Genomic DNA, 22850 nt, shown 5'->3' with positions numbered 1-22850 from the left:
ATTTAGACCATTCATATTTAATGTGATTAGGGCTGAATTTAAATCTACCATCTTGGTGTCTGTTTTCCATTTGTCCCATATGTTCTTTGTTCCCCTTTTCCTCTTTTTCTGCCTTCTTTTGGACTGCATACTTTTTTTTTTAAGATTTTATTGATTGATTGATTGATTGATTGATTGGGTGGGGGGAGAGAGAGAGCAAGCATGCAAGCCGGGGGAGGGCCAGACGGAGAGGGAGGGAGACAATCTCAAGCAGACTCCGCACTGAGCACAGAGCCCAACACCAGACTCAATCTCACGACCCTGAGATCATGACCTGAGCCAAAATCTAGAGTCAGATGCTTAACTGACTGAGTCATCCATGGGCCCCAAGACTGAGTACTTTTTATAATTTCATTTTTACTCTTTTGTTGGCTATTAACTATTACTCTGGAAGTTTTTTTTCATGGTTGCTATAGTTTATATTCTATATTTTTCATTCATCACAATCTACCTTCAAGTGCTATTATTTCACTTCGTGTATGCTATACGAACATCAAAAGGGTGTACTTCTATTTCTCCTCTCTTGCCCTTTGTGCTATTGTGTTTTCATACATTTTACTTCTATATATGCTATAAACCCCATAATACACTGTCATCCTTTTGCCTTAAGTAGCCAATTATCTTTTTCAAAAATTTTAAATAATAAAGAAAAAGTTTTTTTAAATTACCCACATATTTACATTTCTAGTGTTTTTCACTCATTTATGGAGATCCAGATCTTTATCTGGCATCATTTTACTTCTCCCCAAAGAATTTCCCATAACATTTCTTGTAATTAAAGTCTGCCAGTGATACATTCTTTCAGCTTTTGTGTGTCTAAAAAGTTTTGAAAGTTATTTTCAGCAAATAGAGAATTGACAGTTTTTTCCTTCAGTTCTTTAAAGGATTGTTTCACTGTCTTCTGGACAATGAGAATTTTGCTGTCATCCTCACCTCTGTTCCACTGCATTACAATATGTCCTTTTTCTCTGGATGATTTCAAAATCTTTATCAATTATTTTGAGCAATTTGATTATACTGTTTGGTATAATTTTCTTCATGTTTCTTGTGCATAGTGGGTCATCAAACTTTGTGGATCTGAAGATTTATAGTTTCCATCAAATTTGAAAAACTTTTGGCCATTATTTCTTTATTTTTTCTAACTCTCCTTCCCTTCTTCTGGGAACTCCAATTACATGTATATTTAGTCCACTTGAGGTTGTCCCGATCTCATCAATGCTCTATTCATTTTGTTAGTCTACTTACTCTCTTTGCTTCATGTTGGATAGTTTTTATTACTATGTATTCAAACTTACTAATCTTTTCTTCTTCAATATCTAATCTGTCGCTAATCCCATAAGTATATATTTTATCTCAGACATTATAGTTTTCATCTCTACGTTGATTTGTATCCTTTAATGTCCTCAATGCCTCTAATTAATACATTCAATCTTTTCTCTAGCTTCTTGAACATATGGAACTTCATTATAACTATTTTTTTTAAATCCTTGTCTACTAGTTCTGTGTCATTTTCCTGCCTCTGCTTATATGGTTAGTTTTGATTGGATTTCAGACATTATTAATTTTACCTTGCTGGATGCTATATATTTTTGTTTTTTTATAAATATTCTTGAGCTTTGTTCAGGTTCACGTATTGTTTTTATGCTGTTAGGTAGAGCTAGGGAAGCTTTAATCTGGGGCTCATTTTGCTCCACTACTGAAGCAAACCAATGCTCCTTCTGAGTAATCTAACTGGTGCTCCATGAATTATGCAGCTTTCTACTCTGGAAGGAAAGGAACTGTAATAATCAGCTTGGGCTGTCATAACAAAATACCACAGAGTGGGTGGCTTCAACAACAGAAATTTGTTTTCTTGCAGTTCTGTAGGCCAGAAAGTCCAAGATCAAGGTTCCGGCAGGGTTTTGTTTATGGTGAGAGCTCTCTTTCTGCCTTATAGACAGCCACCTTCTTGCTGTATCCTCAGATGGCAAAGAAAGGGTGCCAGTTCTATCAGATCAGGATTCCAAACTTATGACCTCATTTAACCTTAGTCACCTCCCTAAAGACCCTAGCTCCAATATAGCCACATGGGGTTTAGACTTCAACATTTGGATTTGGCGGATACACAATTCATTCTACAGTAGGAACTTATTTCCACACCTGTGTGAGCTCTGAAGACCATTCCTTCTAATCTTTTTAGGTGGTTCTTTCCCCAGTCTTAGGTAGTTTCCTCATACCCTTAAACTGGTCAGTACTCAGGTGAAGATTCTCTGCAGATCTCTAGAATTCTCTGCTTTCTTGTACTCTCTGTTGTGAAATCTACCTATCTTTTCCTCCCCAGTCTCCAATTCTGTCTTTCTCAACTCAGAGAGAACACTGTGCTCTGCCTGAGGTCTTCCTCCCTGCACCGCAGCTAGAAACTCTCTCAAGATAGTAAACTGGGACATGTGTAGAACTCAACTCATTTCTCAGTGATCCCTCTCCTTTGCTGCCTAATGCCCAGGATTGTGAAAACCCATATATTTGTATGTGTGTATGTGTATAAATATATATATATATATATATTTTTTTTTCCCCCTCCTTGTTATTTTAGTTGTTTCTGGAAGAAAGGTAATCCAACCTTGTTCCTCCATCTTGTCCAGAAGAAATTTGTACTGGGCACTTTTAATTCTGTCTCTGCCATGTTTTTCTCCTGCAACCGTTAATTAGCCTTCAGACTTCCACTTAGATGCCATTTTATCTACAAAATCCTTCTAAACACCTCACAGCTCAGGTAGATGCTCCCTGGCTGTACTTTCCCCCTGCCAAGGCGCCCACCACATTGTTTTAAAATCACTGCTTCAATTGTCCACATACCCCCTGCCATAATGCAGAAGTTGGAGCTGTGCAGTGTACACACAGCAGTACTCCATAAATCTACCTGGATTAATAAACAAATGAAAGAAACTTAAAGTGAAGAGACAGTAGCTGAAGCCACATTCACTGTATCAAAGAATTTGTTCTATAGCATCCATTTCCTTAAAGATTATAAACTACCAGTTACAAATACGAAGTATTTAATATTTATAGTTGTAACATTAAAAACAACAATGAGATGGAATGGTATTTTCCCCACATGGTAGCAGTTATTGAAGGAAACAATCTGTTACTAACCACATACTTTGAAAATTCAAACCAATTTCAGAGATAAAGATTCCTTTAACATGTGTTCACTACCACCCAATTTCACCTTAATGTGGGTAACAAAATCAGAAGACCCAGTATAAACACTCCTTGAGAAACCGGGTCTAATTAACTTCCCTCCAGCATCAAATGTTTTAGTCCAATCATCCAATCTGGAATTAGCAAAAAAATATTTAATGTTACATCCTTCAGTTTTACCTCTTCCCCCATATTTTGAGAAGGCACATTTGAAAGGACTGATGGAATATGAAAAAAATAAAGGATAACAAAGGAAGATGAAATCCTGAAATGTTAAGTCCTAAGATGGAAACTTGATATTTGAAATGGTTGTCCTTGCCTGCCTGTGGGCTAGCTGCCTATAGTCCTGGAGCCTCGAGGACTGCTCCAGTCCCAGGTGGCCTTCTAAGAAGAAGCCCAATGATTTGGTACATTCTGAACTGTACCTTTTATAAAGACATCAATAAGAATATGCTTTGACAGTTGCCCTACCTCCATTTCACGACACTGAGGGAACCCAGGAAGAGACTCCCATAAAATACCAGAGTTGCATAAAAGGATGCTTCCAACATTAAGAATTAACTCAGGAGAAAATAATGAAAACTGAGGTCCCTCAGCCAAACTTTAATTCTGATCAAATGAATTCAGTATTATTGTAGTGATTCTGAAATTGAGGAAGTCAGGCAACAAAATTCCAACATCTGGCCCATGAGAGAATTCTAGAAGGCCAGTACTTACGCTACATGGGTTGTTGGCCGTCTGAGCAGAGCTGTAGAAGGACCCCCATTGGGTGGCTCGCCTCTCATCCCGGGAAGGGGTGCTGTTCACAGGCAGGATGGCTGGGACCCCAGGGCCTGCGACCGCAGAACTGGCAGGCTGGCTGCTGGGGGCCACGAGAGCAAAAGCATCATCCAGGAGGGAGTGCATGGTCTGGCGCGCCTCCTCGATTGACGGTTGGGGCGGGATGTACTGGGAGGCTGGGAAGGGCAGGCCTGGATACCTCCCCAGCTCAGCAGAGGATGGGGTCTGCACATCGGCCGGGAGATCGGGATCGGACTACAGCAAGGCAAACAGCAAAGGGAACAAGGATCAGATGTGAGCTTCTGTGGTGATTCGAAAGCAAAACTACAGGGCCAAAATGGAATTTAACAATTTTCACTGACATTGAGGAAGAAGTTTACCGTAAGAATTTTCTAAATAATAGCTATGGGATGGCAGTGGCAGGGGGAGCTTGAATTAGGATGAAAGAAAAAAGTGAAAATAGTCAACAATCATTTGGCCAGCAAAACTCAACCAATTATCTGAAATGCAGTACCTGCAAGTATGTATTTTTATTAAATGCCTCTAAGAAGCTAAAAAATGTCTCAGAGTCTTATATACTAAAATACCAAGTCAACTTTCCATAGATACCAAAAACTAAAGCAGTCTATTGACTATGGTAAGAAAAAGTCACCCTACACAACCCCAGAAGAGATCAAAGTCACCACCATATTGCACCTGTGTGTGTATAAACAACTTTGATACTTACTGTAACACCTGATTATAATGGTAAATAGAGAGTGTTTATTCAGAAACCACATGTCTTTCAAATGGAGCTACCTCTGAATAACATGAGTCACCCAGAAAGGTTTAAATTATATTCTATACCTACTGTCGAAGAGGTAGGGATACAAGTAACAATTAAGGTTTCTTAAAATCTTATTTCCTGATACTGCTTTATGAGCAAAATGCTGCCATAATATACACAAGAGACAAAAGAGGAAACGGATGTAAGAGGAGGCCCTCCTGGTGTCAGCAGCGCCGGAAGCACGTGATCACTGTTACTGCCAGTGACACCCTGAGGAGAAGGGGCTCTGCACGAGGGGCTGGTGATCTGGTGCCCTCCGTGAGGAAGGGTGGGCGCCTTGTATCTAGAATGCTTTGCTCGTCCAACTGGCCCAGTTTGGCTCAGCTGGTTGGACCACCCTACTCAAGGGGCTAAAGGAGACATTCCTGTCTGTATTGATGTTCGGATCAATGACTCTTTTACAAAGAAAAATCTCTGTTCCACAGACACATCCTTACTCTCAGACAACTGTCTAAAATGCTTCCTCATGGGGCGCCTGGGTGGCTCAGTCAGTTAAGCGTCTGCCTTCAGCTTGGGTCATGATCCCGGGGTCCTGGGACTGAGCCCCACACTGGGCTGCCTGCTCAGCGGGAAGCCTGCTTCTCCCTCTCCCTCTGTCCGCTGCTCCCCCTGCTTATGCTCTCTCTTTCTCTGTCAAATAAACAAAATCTTTAAAAAAAATAAAAAATAAAATAATACAATGCTTCCTCATGATTAGGTCCTGTCCAACAGATGATCATTATTATTCACGCCAGCGTCTAACACTGAAGGGCAGCAGCTGTTTAACCCTGAACAGACAGAAAACCACACTACGGCCTGGCATGCCGCACATGGCCCGCAGACCTGTTTCGCTTGGCCTGTGCGGTCTAAAAGAAATAAAGAGCCAATATTTCTCAAAACCTGAAAATTTTATACTAAAGCTCAGATTTCTGGATTCTCTCGGCAGACTCTGAAGCTGTGGCATCACCAGGCCCTGACTCCTCCACAGAAACCACGGCCCTTGAGCCGTGACCACCCTCCTGAGGTGGGGCCGGCGCCCTTCCCCTCCCAGCAGCGAGTGGGTGGCCTCGCTGCCACGGACAGGACATCCTGGTCCCGGAAGTCTGTTTCCTTAAAACTGGGCTACTGCAGGAAAGGTTCTACTAAGTGACATCTGTCACCTAGGGATTCTAAGTAAGGATTTGGAGCCCCAAAGGGCTCTTGGATCTGTGACAGAGCCCTGGAAGAACTCTGTGTTCCTTTCCCTGTGAGGTGGATAAAATGTCCGCATGCAGGCCCTTCTCCCATTCTTGGGTTTTCCTGGGGAGTAGAGAGGGAAGACTGACGCCAGGAGTGTGTCACCAACCTAACAGTTCACAGTAGAGCAAAAGGAAAAGTGTCTCTGTAAACACATCCCCGTGGTAAGTGAAAGGGTCTCTCCAAAGACAGAAGCGATGTTCCTGGTGGTTCCAGTAGATGGCTAGGTAGCTGTTCTTCAAAAAACAAAAAAGAAAGCAAGAAAGCAACAACCGGCCCAAAATGGAGTCACTGCCCCCAGAGAGCAAAGCAAGACTTTACCGCACTTTCAGCCTCTCCCAGGAATGTGACCTTTAACCAGTCAATCTGGAAATTCCTGATCAGCACGAGTGAGGTCATCTGCAAAACAGACCCCCCTCCCCCCTTTCCCCAAAGAAAGGTGACCTTGCCTAAAACAATCCACTCTTTGTTAGAAAACTTCCTTTTCTGCCCTCTTCGGTCTATAAAAACTTTCCATGTCGTACCACCCCTCGGAGCTCCTTTCTACTTGCTGGGTGGGATGCTGCCTGATTCATGAACTCCTGAAGAAAGCCAATGAGATCTTTAAATTTACTCAGCTGAATTTTGTTTTAGAACACTGCATGGCAAGGAAGCGAGCGTGCGGCCACATAAAAAACTGCAGGCCCGAACTGAGATTCCAACGGTTTAACTTTTACAGCAAGAAATATATTGTGAAGCTGTGAAGGCGGGACTCATGAATCCTGCCAAGAAGGCAAAGAGCTACGGAGCCATGACATCATAGCTTCCGGTTCCTTCTACCTCTAACAGGCTCCCCGTTTGGCGGGCTCCACTACCAGCACCTTGCAGGCCAAGAAGAGGTCTTGTTCATTCTTCTATATCCCAACATCTGCACAGTGTTTCACAGATAGGTGGTACTGAATAATAAATGGGTAACAGTGGTCTATGAACATTAAGATTTATCCAGGATCCCCATTGGAATTTGAATTCCACTCTCTTGAGTCTCAGTCTGATAGCTTCATTATTGGTCAATTTGTTTCCTTTGTGTAGATACGCATCCACCTATCATTCCTGAGAAATACATAGGAAGTTTTTTGTTTTTTGTTTTACCTTCAGTCATCAGAGAGGATGTATGATCAGATACCCTGGTTGGCCGAGGACAATCTCAACTTATGCCTGCTGTCCCAATATAATCATTAATAGAGCCTTCTATCACGCTCCCAGGTGTCAGGTTTGGATGATAAATTAGATCAGGGGTATACAAACTTTTTCTGAAAAGGGCCAAATGGCAAATATCGTAGGCTCTGAGTCATACAGTCGCTGTTGCTCTGTATTGGAAGTCTGCCACTCAGCGAGAACAGCCAGAGAGAACACGCAGATGAACGAGCATGACAGTGTTCCAATAAAACGTCACAGAAACTGGTAGCTAGCTGGATTTGGCCTGAGGGCCACAGTGTGCTGAGGCCTGAATTATAATGGTAACCCCTAGCTACCAAGAAATACAGGAATATTTCTTTCACCCTAGGAGAACAGAGCTCATAACGAGAAAATATTTTGAGGGTGAAGTGCAAAATTTAAGAAAAAACATGTATGTGTAGTAAAATCTTTAAGATGAAATACTACCTAAGAAAAAGTGAGTTCCACAAAAAAGGCATTATCTTTGAGAGCATGTGGTTTAGAATTTTTACAGAAAGTAAAAAGTCCATCTGAGAAAAATTTCATTTTAGGGAATCTCTGAAAAATGAAGCCGGCTGACTGAGGTGGTGCTCTCCAGGGAAGGGTTTATTTCCACCAGCTGAAGGAGGAACCTCTGCACTTGCTGCTAAGAAAAAAAAGCAAGAAGTGAAAAGATGATCCAGGCCCCCCCTGAAGGCGGCCTGATTTTGGATCACCGATGAAGACAAATGGAGAGATCAAGGGGAAGACACAAGACCCAATGGCATCAGATGACAGAACTCAGGGGTACTTAAAAAAAAAGAGGGGACAGGATTGAAATAGCACTGGTGCAGATTTTCTTTGAGGGAATGAACCCTGGCTGGCTAGGGAAGTAAGGGGGTTGGGGAGAAGTAATGCCCCCTTCTTCTATTCATTGGTTTCACACATCAGGCCTGCAAGTCCCGGGGGAGACAAAAGCCAAAGCTTCAAGTGAACATCCTGGGGAGCCAAGGGGACAGTCCTCCCAGATGAAGCCAAACACCACAGACGCCCAGACAACCACCTGTCCAAAGCACAACAGCAGTACAAGAGCTCCATCTGCTGTAAGAACTGCCGGGACCGGCTCCCCTATCTTAGGAACTCACTCGCAGCCTTCCAAAACAGCCAGAGTCAGGAGCAAAGCAGCTGAGTCTATAGAACCTTGCACCCCTCTGGGACTGCACCGATCCTCATAAGCAGGCGCGGCCAGTCTTTAGGACACTAGAAATACAGGAAGTTGCCAAGGAAAAGTCTGGTTCTTTCAGATGACCACGATTCAATGATATTTAGCCCCAATGTCAGTGTGGTGTTTGGCAGATTTGTGTGATCAGGTTTCACATCTTTCGGGGTTAGTTATTTGTGTAATTAGGAGACAATGGCTAAGGGCACACAAGCTCTATTCAAAGTGATCGTCACGTACATCACAAACCCCTTCTCCAAGGATGTGGGTTTGTTTGGTTTTTTTTCCTCTTGCTAATTTCTCTCTAAACAAGGATGCTTCTGTGTATCTCTGGGAGGAGGAAGGGGTCTTGTGCCACGAGCCAGGCCTGCCCCCGGCACAAGGCTATCGGTGTCCACTGTGTGTCTGGCACTGCTCGAGTCAGCCACATCCGGAGCTCCCTCTCCATCTGGGGTGCCTCGCACACCGGTGGGGAGGCGGGCCCTTTCTTCCCTACTCAGTGGGGTCTGTGCATGTGCCTTAAAGCCACCAATGTCTGCCTTGAGCACCTCAAGCAGTTTGGAGTGGGCCCCTTTCCATTTGAAAACAAAAATACCTAATTCTGTATTTTTTAATTTCCATTAAGCTTTTTCTTCCATTAAAATTATACACGTACACACACACACATAAAATACCTTCTTAGCACTCCAGGAACAGAAGGGAGAGACGAAACCCTAAATATCCCTCCTATTACCAAGAAACCCAAACAACTCTTGGACCAGGGGAAGACAAAAAAAAAAAAGAAAACAAACTTCTGTTTCCCAGTTAACCTCAAGGAGGACCCATCCCGAAGCATATGACAGCAAGGCTTGCACACAGAAAGGACCAACACAATTTCCAGGGGGCTCACTCAGCTGCCCGCTGGTCTCTGTGACTCATGTCTCCCCTCAAAGGAGCAGCCCACCGGCCCCCTGCCCCCACGCCTCACAGCCCAGCTGGCCCTGGAGTGTCAGTCATCTGGCAACATGACCGCACAGGGCCACGGCCGCCACTGTTCAGTCTCCTTCCCCTAAGAGCCACCCCACCCTGACCCCAGAAGCAAGAAGCAGCATTACGTACTGGGCAACCGATGTAGGCGGAGTTGTGGACACCGGGGGGCCTTTTGTAAGTGCCGTCGCTGTCTGTGGTGATGAGTCTGTCCTTCTCGGCATCTCCAGGGCAGCCATTGACCTGGTGTTTCCGACGTGGTTTGGGAGATCGCTTTATCCTGGAGCTTCCGGGGGGGGGGGGGGTAAGAGGTTATCTTGGTAGGAAATAAATCTTCCTGCCAGTAGCTTATCAACTAAACACTAAGTATTTTCTGAGCATCTGGGATGTGCTGGCCACTGCGGTAAACACCCCAAAGGATACAATGTGTAAGACACAGATTCTGCTATAAGAAAGCCACAGTCTACCTGAGCATATTTAAACGCATGGAACAGCAGAGAATCATGTAAGGTAATAAAATACCATGACTTTTTTTCAGACATTCAGAAAAGGGCAAGGTCAGTGTGGGCTACTGATACCGTGGCTGGCTATAGGGCCTGAACCGGGCCTTAAAAAGCAAGTACGATCTGCAGAGGAGGAGGGATGCGGGGACAGGGTGTGAGCCTGCATCCCTCCTCCTCTGCAAGGGGAAGCAGATGAATGTGGGTGGGGGCGGAATGAGAGGACCATCTAATGGGGAGACCCTGTCTACACCGCTGGACCGTGGAACGCAGCCAGAATGGAGAGGCAGGGCCCCGCCTGCTACCGAGCGCAGGTTCCACGTGGCAGGTAACCAACACCATTACAGGTGTTGAACAGGGCAAGACACAAATGAGGTCAGTGATCAGAGATGACGCATGCGCCTTAGGGACGGGGGTCTGGAAGACCAAGAGACCAAGACTCTGAGGGCAGCTGTGGGAAAAGAAATGGCCCTGCCACGCAGAGGAGGGGAAGGTACTGGGAGCGAGGGCGGGATGGGGGGAGACGGAGGAGGGAAACCAGGGGGGGACCATCTGAGAAAGAAAGGGCGACTGCTATTTTCAACTAGCTGAATTCGAGGAGGCAGAGTACACCCAGGAATAAGGGGCAAGAGGAGGGGCAGGAGGGTGAATGAGAGCAGCCGGAGCGGGAGCAGAGCCGTGGGCGCCTCTGCAGGCAGACCTCGGGGAGCCCTGCTTGGGACGCGCACCTCTTCCTGGGCTCTATGAACACCGAGGGCACGCTGGCCGTGGGGTCCAGGATCTTGTCGATCTGCATCTGCGCCCTGCGGTACACACGGTGCCGCTCGCGCGTGTCGCCCGAGGACAGGTCGTCCACCACCGGAAACTCGTAGTGCCCGCGGCGCTTGGCGCGGAGCCGGATCTTGTTCCGATGGTGCTCGATCTCGGACTTGTGCCGCAGCGCCGTCTGGATCTGCACGGCCGAGGGAAGACAAGGGAGACATATGGAACGTTCCCGAAGGGGCCCCCATGTGGAGGGGAGACACATGGAACGTGCCCGAAGGGGCCCCCATGTGGAAAGGGCATCTTGGGAAGGCGTTCCTTTCCCCCAGACGGCCGTCCCAGGCTCCCGCGAGGCCCCAAAGGCGGCGACATGGACGGCCCAACACACACACGGGGCCAGAGAATCTGCCATCAGCCACAGGCTGGGTCCCGTAGCCCACGTATGCATCAAATACTACATTTTAAAAAGAGAGTAAAAGAAAAACAGAGATGTACACTATCAAGTTGTGGGGCCATAGGCCTGGTGAGCCTACTCCCTTCTTTCTTTCCGGCACTCGGAGAATCCACTTTAGGGTGCTTACACATGGTAAGCACAGAGGCACATGCAACTCGAGATGCGGGCGACGGTCTAGGTTAGGCCAGGGGCTGTGCAGGGCTGGGGCTCCCCAGCAATGGTGAGCCGAGGCAGTGCACACCATCCTAAACCCACAGTGCACATTCTTAGCAAAAGAAGGAAAGACCATTAAGAACTCTTGATAGGACTTCTGTGAGATGATCTACTTTAAGGATCACCTTTAAAGCGGGAGAGGGTTGCAACTGTACCAACTTCCTACTACTTCACCCTGGCAGAACTCACAACAGTAGCAGGTGTTTCTTAGAGGCAGGAAATGGACAGACATGGAGCTGCCTTATGTGCAATCCTAAATGGCCTTTGGGCCACTCATTGTCTAGCCCAGGTCAAATCTCTCAAGGTCAAGTTAACAGTGACTTGGCCTGGCCTTCTAGTTCCCAAAATCTCAGGGGAGAAGTGGATCTAACTCACTCTTCCAGGATTCACTGGAGTCGGATTTTACTAGGTATTAGTAGATCCTTGGGGCCAGAGTGGATCTATCAGGGATCACAAAGTCTACAGTGGTCCTAAGATCACCCCAGGTTCAAAGGTTCATTAGGAAAACTCATAGGGGGGCGCCTGGGTGGCTCAGTCGTTAAGCGTCTGCCTTCGGCTCAGGTCATGATCCCAGGGTCCTGGAATCGAGTCCCACATCGGGCTCCCTGCTCGGCAGGAAACCTGCTTCTCGCTCTCCCACTCCCCCTGCTTGTGTTCCTGCTCTCGCTGTCTCTCTCTCTCTGTCAAATAAATAAATAAAATCTTTAAAAAAAAAAAAAAAAGGAAAACTCATAGGACTCAGCAGTTAGTCCCATTTATTATAGCAAAAGGATGCAAATCAAAATAAGCAAAGAGAAATGGCATGTGGGTGAAGTCCGGAGGAACCAAGAGCAAGCTTCTAGGAGGCCTTCCCCAGGGGAGCCACACACAACAATGTTGCTTCCTTCCTCCAGCAATGAGTTGTGATGACACATGTGAAATGTCCACCAAGGAAGCCCATTGGAGATGCAATGCCCAGGATTCGTCCTGGGGGCTGGTCCAACAGGCTCCCTCTGTGTAGCATGTGCCAAAATTCCAGAGTCCCAGAAGGAAAAGAGATGTTCAGATAAGTCATACTGTTTGCATAAACAATCTGGGCACAGTGAGCCACTCTGTTCTGGGAATAGTGGGAATGTTTCTGAAACGTAAGTTCCCAAACATCAGCCAAGGGCCATAGGAGGACTTTTGAAGGATAGGAGGCTCGGGTTTGCTATGTTAAATCTCTGCATGTCTGCCATACGCCTAACAGTGTCCTTGAACGGCACTGGATCTAAACAAAAACTCAGCTGCGGCACAAGTCCGAGTAAAATACTTGTCAGCAGCTCCTACCTTTAGCAATTTCCACCCGTTTTTAAGCAGTGACCAAATCAGAATGTGAATTTTTTTTTTTTTTAATAAATGGACTTTTTAAAAAAGAGCAAATACCTCCTTGTTAATTTTGTTGGTTTCTGCCACCCGGTCGGCCAGTACGGGGTGCTGAACCGGAGGGGCCGGGATGGGCTGCATGGCGATCAGCTGTATCTTACTGGGAACCCGCCTGCTGGCCTCCGAGGACCGGGACAGCCTGTCCACATGCTCAAAGATGGAGGCCGACGAGTGCTGCTCGTTCCCCGAACTGGGCGGCGGTGGCCCTGGAGCAGAAGGAGAAGCAAAAGCATAAATAAATAAAGCCATCCTGAAGAAACAGCAAATAATCAATCGTCATGCTACTTGGTGCCAAAACTTGCCCTGTTTTGTCTAAAGGCGTTTCAAAGTCTTCAGGAGGGGAAGGGAAAGTGCAAGCGCTGCGCAGAGTCACTAAGTGGCTTGCAGAACTTTTAAGGAAACACTGACAGCAACTCTGAACTTCCACTCTCATTTGGAGAGATATAAACATAGTCACTGAGGCAGTTATACTGGGGAAAAGACAGAAGATGAGGGGAGTGTGGACATGCAGACACTGAACGTGTCTGGCCTTTCAGTTCTGATGCACGAGGAAAACCAAGGTGAAGAGCCTCGAGGAGAAAAAGCTGCCGTCTGCGGGGCATTCATTCCAACTTTAAAAAAAGAAGAGTAGTACCCTTAAAAATGGCCGTGGGGAGGGGACTGGGTGGCTCAGCTGGTTAAGCATTTGCCTTAGGCTCAGGTCATGGTCTCAGGTCCTGGGGTTGAGCCCATGTTGGGCTCCTGCTCTCTCGCTCCCTCTCAAATAAATAAATAAAATCTTTTTAAAAAAATGGTCAAGAGGGGAAACTGTATGGCATGTATATTTTACTACCTGGAACATGTTAGAAAAGTAATCAGAACTTCGAAAAAGAAAACAGAGATTGGATCTTGGTATAACGGGTGATTTTCTCCAATTTCTTGCATTTTCTCTAGTGAGGATGTTCCTTAACGAGTATGACTTTTACAGTAGAAATAATCCCAATAAACTTTACTTTCATAAAGGCAAAGAGCGAGAGATGCAGAAGGGCTAAAGAGATGGAAAGAGCTCAATAGAGCTACTGGGAAGCACTCCCTCTGATAAGCCACAGCCGCTCTCTGAACCCTCCGGACGCTGTTTTTTTTTTTTGTTTTTTTTTGTTTTTTTTTACTTTAAAGATTTTTTTTATTTATTGGAGAGAGCGAGAGAGACAGAGAGAGCACAAGCAGGGGGGAGTGGGAGAGAGAGAAGCAGACTCTCCGCTGAGCAGGGAGCCTGATGCAGGGCTCGATCCCAGAACCCTGGGATCATGACCTGAGCCGAAGGCAGATGCTTAACAGAGCACCCTGGACACTGCTTTAAAATAAATGGCCAAGAGGCCACAAGAAGGAGTGAGAGCATGTGGAATCTGTTTTCAAACAAAAGCCTGAGGTTGATTCAAGCGCAAGTGAAAAATATAGAGGTTTCTCCTTGATGTAAAACAAGATAGAGGGGCGCCTCGGTGGCTCAGTAGGTTAAGCGTCTGCCTTCTGCTCAGGTCACAATCCTGGGGTCCTGGGATCGAGCCCCACATCAGGCTCCCTGCTCAGCCGGGAGGCTGCTTCTTCCTCTCCTCCCAGCTAGCGCTCTCTCTCTCTATCTCTGTCTCTCTCTCTCAAATAAATAAATAAAATCTTTAAAAAAATAAAATAAAACAGGATAGAATGGGCAAAACAGTAAAAAATAGTAACAGCTATTTTACATAAGGAATGTATGCACGTCAGTGGTATGGAAGTCTTTGTACTTCCTCTCAATGTGAATTATATTCATTCGTTACCCCACACGATTAGAAATGATTTATGGAACTGTGAATGAATGACGACTCCCTTAGCGAGAAGGCATAGTTGTCTCGATTCAGGCTAATCTGGGGCTTTCTTTCCCTACCCTGGGCCCGGAGGGAGCCTATTTGTGCAACATGAGCACAGCCGGGCACCACCATTCATCTGGGGGCAGCTACTCAAATTACAGGCTCGATGCCTAAAAGGAGGTAATTAGCTTCTCCGGATAGGCTAGCCTGGCTAACCCAAACTTACAATGTAGCAGCAAATGTCACAAAGGGGTAAGCTACTGATACTTAAAGGTGAGAGCGCTTTCCTCCAGGAAGGTGAAAAGACCAGGACACACAGGTGACAAAGGAAGAATGCAACCCCCGCTCCCCCGCAGTGCTATCTGCCTGCCTGGGTACCTGGGAGCTGCAGGCCTGTGACTGGCTCCTGTCTGTGCCCCTTCCAGCCCCCAGCCATGGTCATGGCTCGTCACTCTATAATTCACCACTGCAACCAGAGACGCACGAGAAGCCCAGAAAATCCTCGAGCTTCCAAACTGCTCGGAACCCAGCCTTTCTAATATATACATATATATATTAAGTATATATATATTTATTAAAAAATATATATTTTATAACTGGGTTATTTTTATTGTTTGCTATGTACTGCATAATTTATTTTTTTTAAAAAACAACCTGGACAACAATAACCAATGGAAAGTACAACTCAATACATAGAGATTAATCTGTGTAAATCTGCCTTAAGGTAAGTTAGAGACTTTGGATTAAAACCCATTTCTATTCAAATATTACAACACCAAAAAAAAATTGTAATTATAGAAATTACAGTATGGGATAACTTCGACAAAGCAGAATGACAGAGGGAAGGGCAATGCTCACTGTTAAAATGCTGAAGCAATGGAACACTTCTCAAGAAATACAAACTTCATTATCTATAGGTGAATACAGTCAAAGTGCATCATCCGTAAGGCCCATGGCCCCCATTAATATCCTGTGAGGCAGGGATTCCATTTCTCTCTCCCTCTTCATCCTGTTCCAGCGCCTCCCCCACCACAGGCCCTGAGCACCCATTTGCTGAATGCAGGACTAAACGACCAGTCACCTCAGCTAAGTTCATAAAATGTTACCTCAAAGAGGCCTCTGGGGATCTGCTGCAATACAAAGAATTCTAACTTATGACCTCAAATCATTTCATAAACAAGCACTCCACAATCATCTGAAAAACCCTGATGTGACAGGTAGTCAACACAGGTGCCCTGCAATCTCTCTAAAACTATTAATTTGCTTTGCCAACTTTTTTTTAAGATATATTTATTTGAGGGCACCTGGGTGGCTCAGTTGGTTAAGCGACTGCTTTCGGCTCAGGTCATGATCCTGGAGTCCCGGGATCGAGTCCCGCATCGGGCTCCCTGCTCGGCAGGGAGCCTGCTTCTCCCTCTGACCTTCCCCCCTCTCATGTGCTCTCTGTCTCTCTCATTCTCTCTGTCTCAGATATATAAATAAAATCTTAAAAAAAAAAAAAAGATATATTTATTTGAGAGAGAGAGTGCGCGAGCAAGCAGGCGGAGGGGCAGAGGGAGAGAATACTCAGGCAAACTCCCCACTGAGCACGGAGCCCGAGATAGGGCTTGATCCCAGGACCCTGAGATCACGACCTGAGCCAAAGCCAAGAGTCGGACGCTCAGCGGACTGAGCCACCCAGGCGCCCCTTCTTGCAAACTCTTTAGCACATGCCAAGGTAGATGTCAGCTTAGTTCCAACTAAGAATTCCATTCTAGAATTCGGAATTTGTGGAATTCCCCTTAATGAAGTTCCAACTCCTTAAAAATCACACCCGTGCACACCGTGTTTCGCAGTCCTTACCTATTGGGGGATTCCTGATGACAGAAGGAAGGGGGACGCGACATTATGCAAGGACACCAGAGTGGTGGCACAGTAACTGTCTGAAGGCCTCTGCCTTCACCTGAGGAAGGTACGTCACCTCCCTATCTCATCTCGCTCTTGACAGCTCTGCTAAAGGGAACCCGTGGTCATGACGTGACTTATTCTAAAACCGTGATAACTGTGAACACAGTGACATCTGAGTCAATAACCTCATAAGGGTCCATCCATGGGCGGTCATATATGCATTATGGTCTAGCTGCCTTCCAAAAACAGTCAGCTGGGAAGGGAATAAAGCACAACCTCTAACAGACCAAAACCAAAACAACGCTCTTTTCTCAGCTATATTGCCATGTGGGTCCTGGAAATGTCAGATGACTTGTGACATCCATCGAAAGCCTCGCCAAGGAGTCAGAGGGGACCCGGCGGCCATGCCACCTGCTGTGGTAAGAGGCAACACTGGGCCCAGGGCAACACGGAGGAGGGGTTAGAAACTCACAATCTTTTCTATACGGTATTTAATTAAGTTCTATGCAAGCAATAAAATGCCTTCATGGAAGCTTTACAGAAATAAATAAAATCTTCCAAGTGGGTTGATATTTACAGTGAGAAAATCATCTTTCTAAAACATGAAAATAATGTGCAGACTGTGGTGTCTCTCCAAATCATAATAGCAACAACTATGCTTCTAGAACTCACAAGAACATCTAACACACTTGCCTCCTTCCACAGGCAACTCAGTCCCACACCTCACATGCTCACTACCTGGATTTTGAATATACGATGATGGTGACTTTTGATTTTCGTTAGCCATGCAGAATATACTAAAACTGTCAGGAGTTAAATGTGGGAACTAAAAGCGAGATTTTCTCAGATAAGCAATTAACAGAAATGGAGAAACCCCAGAACCGACTGTTTGTTTGTTTTTTCCCCCCTCATATATTTCCTTCCTGGAATCAAAATTAGATTTTAGTCCTATCTATCTGAAACAGAGCACCTGTTACCATGGTGCTAAATAACTTCTAAGATTCTGTGAAACTGGATCCAAAGAAAAAACTCTTCCCTTATTCTAAGGGGGTTTTCTTTAACATCAAAAAGGAACTGGAAGGAATTTCAGAAATGAGCTAGTTTAGTCCCACAGAAGCCCCAAAGGCTGAGGGACTCGCAAGATCACACGCATGACAGTGACAGATCAGGCCCTCTGGCTTCTAGCTAGAATCTGTTCATTTATAGGATACGATTCACTCTGTACTGCATTTCAAACAAAGAAATGTGTGATGACAAATGTTTAAGTATAAAAATTACTATTAAAAATAATATCCTGAGCATCCCACTTTTCTTTGCACTACTGAAACAGTCCTGAGATATAAATAAAACTCCAGCAAATACAAGAGCTGTACTCGCACATTTATTTACGGAATCTGTTAAACTAAAACCAAACTACCTTGCCATCACACCAAAAAATGCCCCTAAGTCTAGTTAGACCTGTGGGCTTAGTTTGATCACAGAGCATGAGCTCCACAGTAAAGTCCTTTGAGATGGACAGGAAGTTCATTTCAGACCTGGCCTAAAAAGCCACAGACTACAGATATAAATATGCTACACCATTTCGGTCTCACTGAACTACCTGCGGGAAGAAGGATCTAAGAACAGGACCAAATAGAATGCATTTGGACCCATGATAAATAAATAACTTCCTGGCAGTGACAGCTGAGAAAAATCCAGAATTGGATCCTAAGAAGGTCACTAAATTCTGGAGGTAGTTTTTGAGACTCTGGTTTTAGTTTGGGTCCTCCTGTTCTTCGGAGAGGAAAACCATTAGGACTCTAAACTAGAATGGAACATGGCTATTAACCTCAAAACATACTTGAGTGAACCCCTAACCTCCAGCACGGTCTCCCGCCTCAACGAAGACACTAGAACGACATGAGACAGTGACAGTCGATGCTGAGAAATTCACCATACGGATGATGAGTATTCCACAGCAGATTTTTTTTTTTTTTAGGGTCTAGCATTTGAAGTAGCATAAAACCTTATCCTATTGGAATCTCATCATTACTATGTTGAATGTGGAGAATGAGAAGAGTCACAGACCGCTCTGTGGGCCTCTGTGGGACTGGCCATCGTTCACTGGTCCCGGCGTCTTGTCTCCCACGTCCCTCTCACTGGACTCCTCACTTACGGTAGAGTCAGCATCCGAGGGAGAAACTCTGCAGTCACAGAACAAATGCAAGCATTAGGAAAAAGAAAGAAAGGGCCTGCGGGAGCAGAGGGGGGGCCGGGGGGGGTGGGAGGTGGGGAGAGGTCACATTAATTTAGATGTGGAAGTCAGGTTTCCAGGCAAAACAGACAGAAATGAGACAGTTTCCAAAAATCATCTTCAAGGAACACGTTGCTAGCACATGGTCCCCTCTTGAAGACAATATCATGTGGCTTCTCTGGCTCAGCAGGCTGCATTCCAAGGAATGTCAGGAAGCTAAGGGCCAGACTGGAGGATGGTCCCACAGTTGCCAGGGCCCTGGATTGGTAGTCTGGGTCTGGCATAGATTGTATCAGAAGATCTGGGGTTCAGGCCTGGTTCCCGGTCAACAGGGACTGCAGAATCTCTAGGAACCCAGGGTGGTCCTATTGTCTCCCCCACAGAACCCCAGAGCTCTGGGAGAAGCCTATACTTACAACACAAAAGCAACGATCACCCCTGAGCTTTGAATCTGTCTATCAAAAGCAAGGGAGACACAGAACTAGGTTGCAGGAGGCTAATGAAAGTCCTTAACCTGTTAGCACCTCTTCTCTCGGTGCCCCTGAGTCCTACATTAATCATGCAGACCACTGAAATGTTACATCTAAATGTTTAGGATGAGACGACCAAGGGAAGAGGAAAAAAAAAAAAAACTTGGCAAAATTATACTAACATATTCAACAGTCTTTAATGTGATTTGATTTATTCTTAGCCTGCAAGATGATTAAGCAAATAACATCTCTCGACATAATTCATTTTCTTTTGTAGAGATCATGGTGTAACATCCATTAAATTGTTAAAACTAGGCCAGAACCCCCTGGGGTAGAAATTGTGACAGCGTTTCAAATGTTGGTATGATCACACATTTCTTCCCTCTTCGCAGGAAATCAAGATTTGGAGTTCAAAGCTCAAAGGCAGGCTGATAATTTGAGGCTTCCATACCCTAGTGTGATTGTGCTGAGATCTAAAGGCAGCTGCATAAAACCTGATTCTGAACTTCCACGGAGCTACAGCCCTTCTCCTAGGATCAGAGGGTGAGGGGGAACTTCCAGGTGGCGTGTTAACACGAAGCCCTCGGCCTGCTTCCCTTTGATAGGAGGAATGGAAAGACAGTGGGGATGGGGAGCTGGGCAGGGAGGAGGCAGTGCCGAGTCCATGGAAACATGCTAACGAGGGTGACAGCAGAGCCGGCCAGAGGGAAAGCAAGCAAAGAATAAAGGACGTGATGAAAGTCACCGCAGACGCAGCAAGGAAGGCAAAGTCAGTACAGGCTGAGTGTGTATTATGTGTCATGCACTTTTCAGACATTACTTCTGGTATCATCTCCAGAGGGCCCAGAACGATCACCCCAGAATATACCCACTCGAGCTAGGCAAGACCTAATCAAGTCTCGGGGGTGGGACCACCAAAGCATCTGGCCGCCTCTGGTGGTCCACTGGAGTGGATCGAGAGCCCTGTGGTTCGTGGACTTTGGCAAACTGTTGCCAGTCTCCCGGGCTGCACACCCAGGGGATACTCACCATCAGCTCTTCTCACACTGGAAACTGACAAAACTGAGAAGGGAAGCATGCTCTGTGATAGGGAACAATACAGAAAGCCCGATAAGAACCTTCCTCTGTGACGGAGGTTCTTGGAAGGGATCTTTGCCTTGGGGCTCGGCACATCTCCGTTTTCAGAGGGCGTGGTGTGGTCCTTCACCGGTCCCGGTCCTGGCAGTGGTGCTGGCTCATGAATAATCAAGATGTCGTCTTTATTGTGCTGACCCAGATGCTGCTTAGCAAAATCAAAGCCCTTCACACTAGGGATCTGCAACTAAAACACACACACACACACACACAAGCGAAGACAGTCAATCTGAAATCTGAGGATGGTAAAAAGGGATTGTGAGAGCTGGCAAGATTGCTGAGTGCTGACTTCTGACCAGAGATCATGCCTGCCATCCCATCATTCTAATTCAACAAGCATCTCTAAAACGTCGGCTGTGTGCACAGTGCCATTCACACCTTGAGTCTGCAGAAAAGACAGATACTTGCGAAAGATTAAAGAAGAGTACAGGATCAAACACCCAGACCATAGTACAAAAGACATCACAAGACGATACCTGCCTGACCCACCATCACAGTTGCATGATCACGCGGTTCCAGAGAGAGTGGCACGAGCGAGATATTCTTTATAGAGAAATGAAGACTTGAGCCAGGATTCACAGGACAGGCAGACCTTGGAAATGAAAAGGGGCAGCTACACAGAGGATGTTCTAGATCAAGTCAGACACCAGAGAACACTTGAGGGCTGGGAAGAGATCCCATCAGCTGACCTAGAAGGGTCAGAATGTGGGGAGGGAGAGAAGGCTGGCCAACACCAAATGCCAGTTTCTAGAGCAGAAAACCACTAAATATTTCTGAAGAGGAAGATTTCTAAAATCCAAGCAGACAGGACACACAGGGCTGTTGGAGGGCCAACAATACCCATGCAAAAAATGACAAAAGCCTGAGCCCTAAACCCTAACAATGGAAATGGGAAGGAATGAATCGTTCTAGAGACTGGGCTGAAGGATCTGGAAGCCAAAAATAGACACAAGAGGCAAAGGAGGGAAAGGGAAAGTAGCTAATGATGACTTGAATGACTTATAGGCAGGCATCCTGAACGGGGGAAGGGACATTCATCATGAAAGAATGGTCACCTGAGGAGATAAAAAGATAGGTTTCACTTTAGACATGCTTAGTTTGAGATGGCAGAAAAGCTCCAAAGGAGAGTAGCCCCGTGTAGCTGGACACGGAGGACAATAGCTTGGGGGAAATTTCAGGCTGGAGACAGGACTTTGAGAGAATCTATACAGAAGATGACAGGTAGGGGACCTGAGATTTTTTTTCTCAGATTTTTCAAGATGAAAACAGAGTCTGTGGATAAAATGTTGGGGAACATCTAATAGTTTGGGGCTCAAAGGAGGAAAAGGAGGCAAGCAAAAAATAGATGACTTCAAAAAAAAGAATTTGTAAAGTTCAATGTAATAGAAGGCAAGGGGATACAGAATTTCTAGAAAGGAGTGGCCAACAGAAGTATTGGGGGCACAAGGAGGAAGGAGAAAGGGGTCTTCAAAAAAGCCCACCTCTCACACTGGGGGACGCAGAAGTCCTACCTGAGATACACAGTAGCAACACCAAACCCACAGCCCAGACCCCTGTCACCACAGAGTCCAGACCTCAGCTTCTAGCTTCCTGTGCTAACACAGGAAATGTGCTCAAGGTACAGAGAACTGTGGGCAATCAAGGTGAGGCACCATTTGTGGGGACCCTAAAAGTGTAGGGGGGGGTAATCATGCATCATTAATTTGAGTTTGCAGAGTATAGGAAACTAAACTACATTTCAATAATTGTCCCAAGGGCCTCCTTGGCAGAAGGCCACATGCACAACCAAAGCCCTTATCCGGGCTGTATTCCACCCCTAGAGAGAGTCCATCCGTCAAAGACAAAGGCCAAACCAACCTACGGAGTTATTTTAGACAATGTGTTATGTAGAAGCAAAAGGTTTTGCCATATCTGTGTTAATTTTATGCCAAATGAGTGCAACACCAATGTTTTCCATTTGTGATCTCGGAGGTCTTTTTAGCACTGCAAGTCTACAATCAGTGAAGACAAGGGAAGGAGTCTGCAATAATGACTTCTGCCAGCAGAGGGGGACAAAACTTACTATAAATGTAGTTTACAAAGATGTTGCTTGGAAACAAAAGGTAAAGACCTGGTGGGCTGTATTTTCTAAATTAATGATGTCATGTGACAAGAGCAGGCTACTCCACACAGTCCTTGGCTCAGGAACACTCTTTCATGAATATGAACCCAAACCTGCCCCTCTCTGGTTCCCCTGCCCCTCCAACCACTCAGGATACGTTAATCTCCTCATCCACAAGACTGTGATCTTCAGCAGGGCTCCCTGAATCCCTGGGGGTGTACGTTTTCCTAGGGGCATGCAGCCATTTTAAGACTGTCAAAGTTCAGATGGATAAGCTCTGTGTATGCTTTTTTTTCTCAGTGATTTTCCTGAGAGTGTGCCTGTAGTCTGGCCATCGGGCTGGTTCCCTTTTCCCGCCTCCCGTTATAAGGGTCCTTCTGCTTTACAGAAGAGAGGCACCCCTCTCACCCACACGGGAGCCTTTACCCAGCCACACCTCATGGTAGCTCCATAAAGAAGCTACCTCTAAAT

General features: G+C 45.7%; 1 protein-coding gene across 1 annotated transcript in view; it reads right to left on the bottom strand.

Annotated features, from left to right (window-relative positions):
• The window catches only part of KIAA1549 (KIAA1549 ortholog), a 139453-nt gene that overhangs the window by 33464 nt on the left and 83139 nt on the right, over positions 1-22850 (bottom strand). Inside the window, exons 11-16 of the mRNA XM_081800905.1 lie at positions 20263-20465; positions 18509-18624; positions 12732-12937; positions 10627-10850; positions 9531-9684; positions 3937-4254 (exon numbers count right to left, since the gene is read on the bottom strand). Of these exons, the coding sequence (XP_081657031.1) occupies positions 3937-4254; positions 9531-9684; positions 10627-10850; positions 12732-12937; positions 18509-18624; positions 20263-20465 (1221 nt within the window). The remainder of the gene's footprint in view (positions 1-3936; positions 4255-9530; positions 9685-10626; positions 10851-12731; positions 12938-18508; positions 18625-20262; positions 20466-22850) is intronic.

Source organism: Leptonychotes weddellii, chromosome 12, assembly GCF_054177405.1.
Source record: "Leptonychotes weddellii isolate Sample4059 chromosome 12, ASM5417740v2, whole genome shotgun sequence".
Taxonomy (NCBI): Eukaryota; Metazoa; Chordata; class Mammalia; order Carnivora; family Phocidae; genus Leptonychotes; species Leptonychotes weddellii.
The sequence above is the reverse complement of the archived record's forward strand: the minus strand, read 5'-3'. Positions and strand labels throughout refer to the sequence as shown.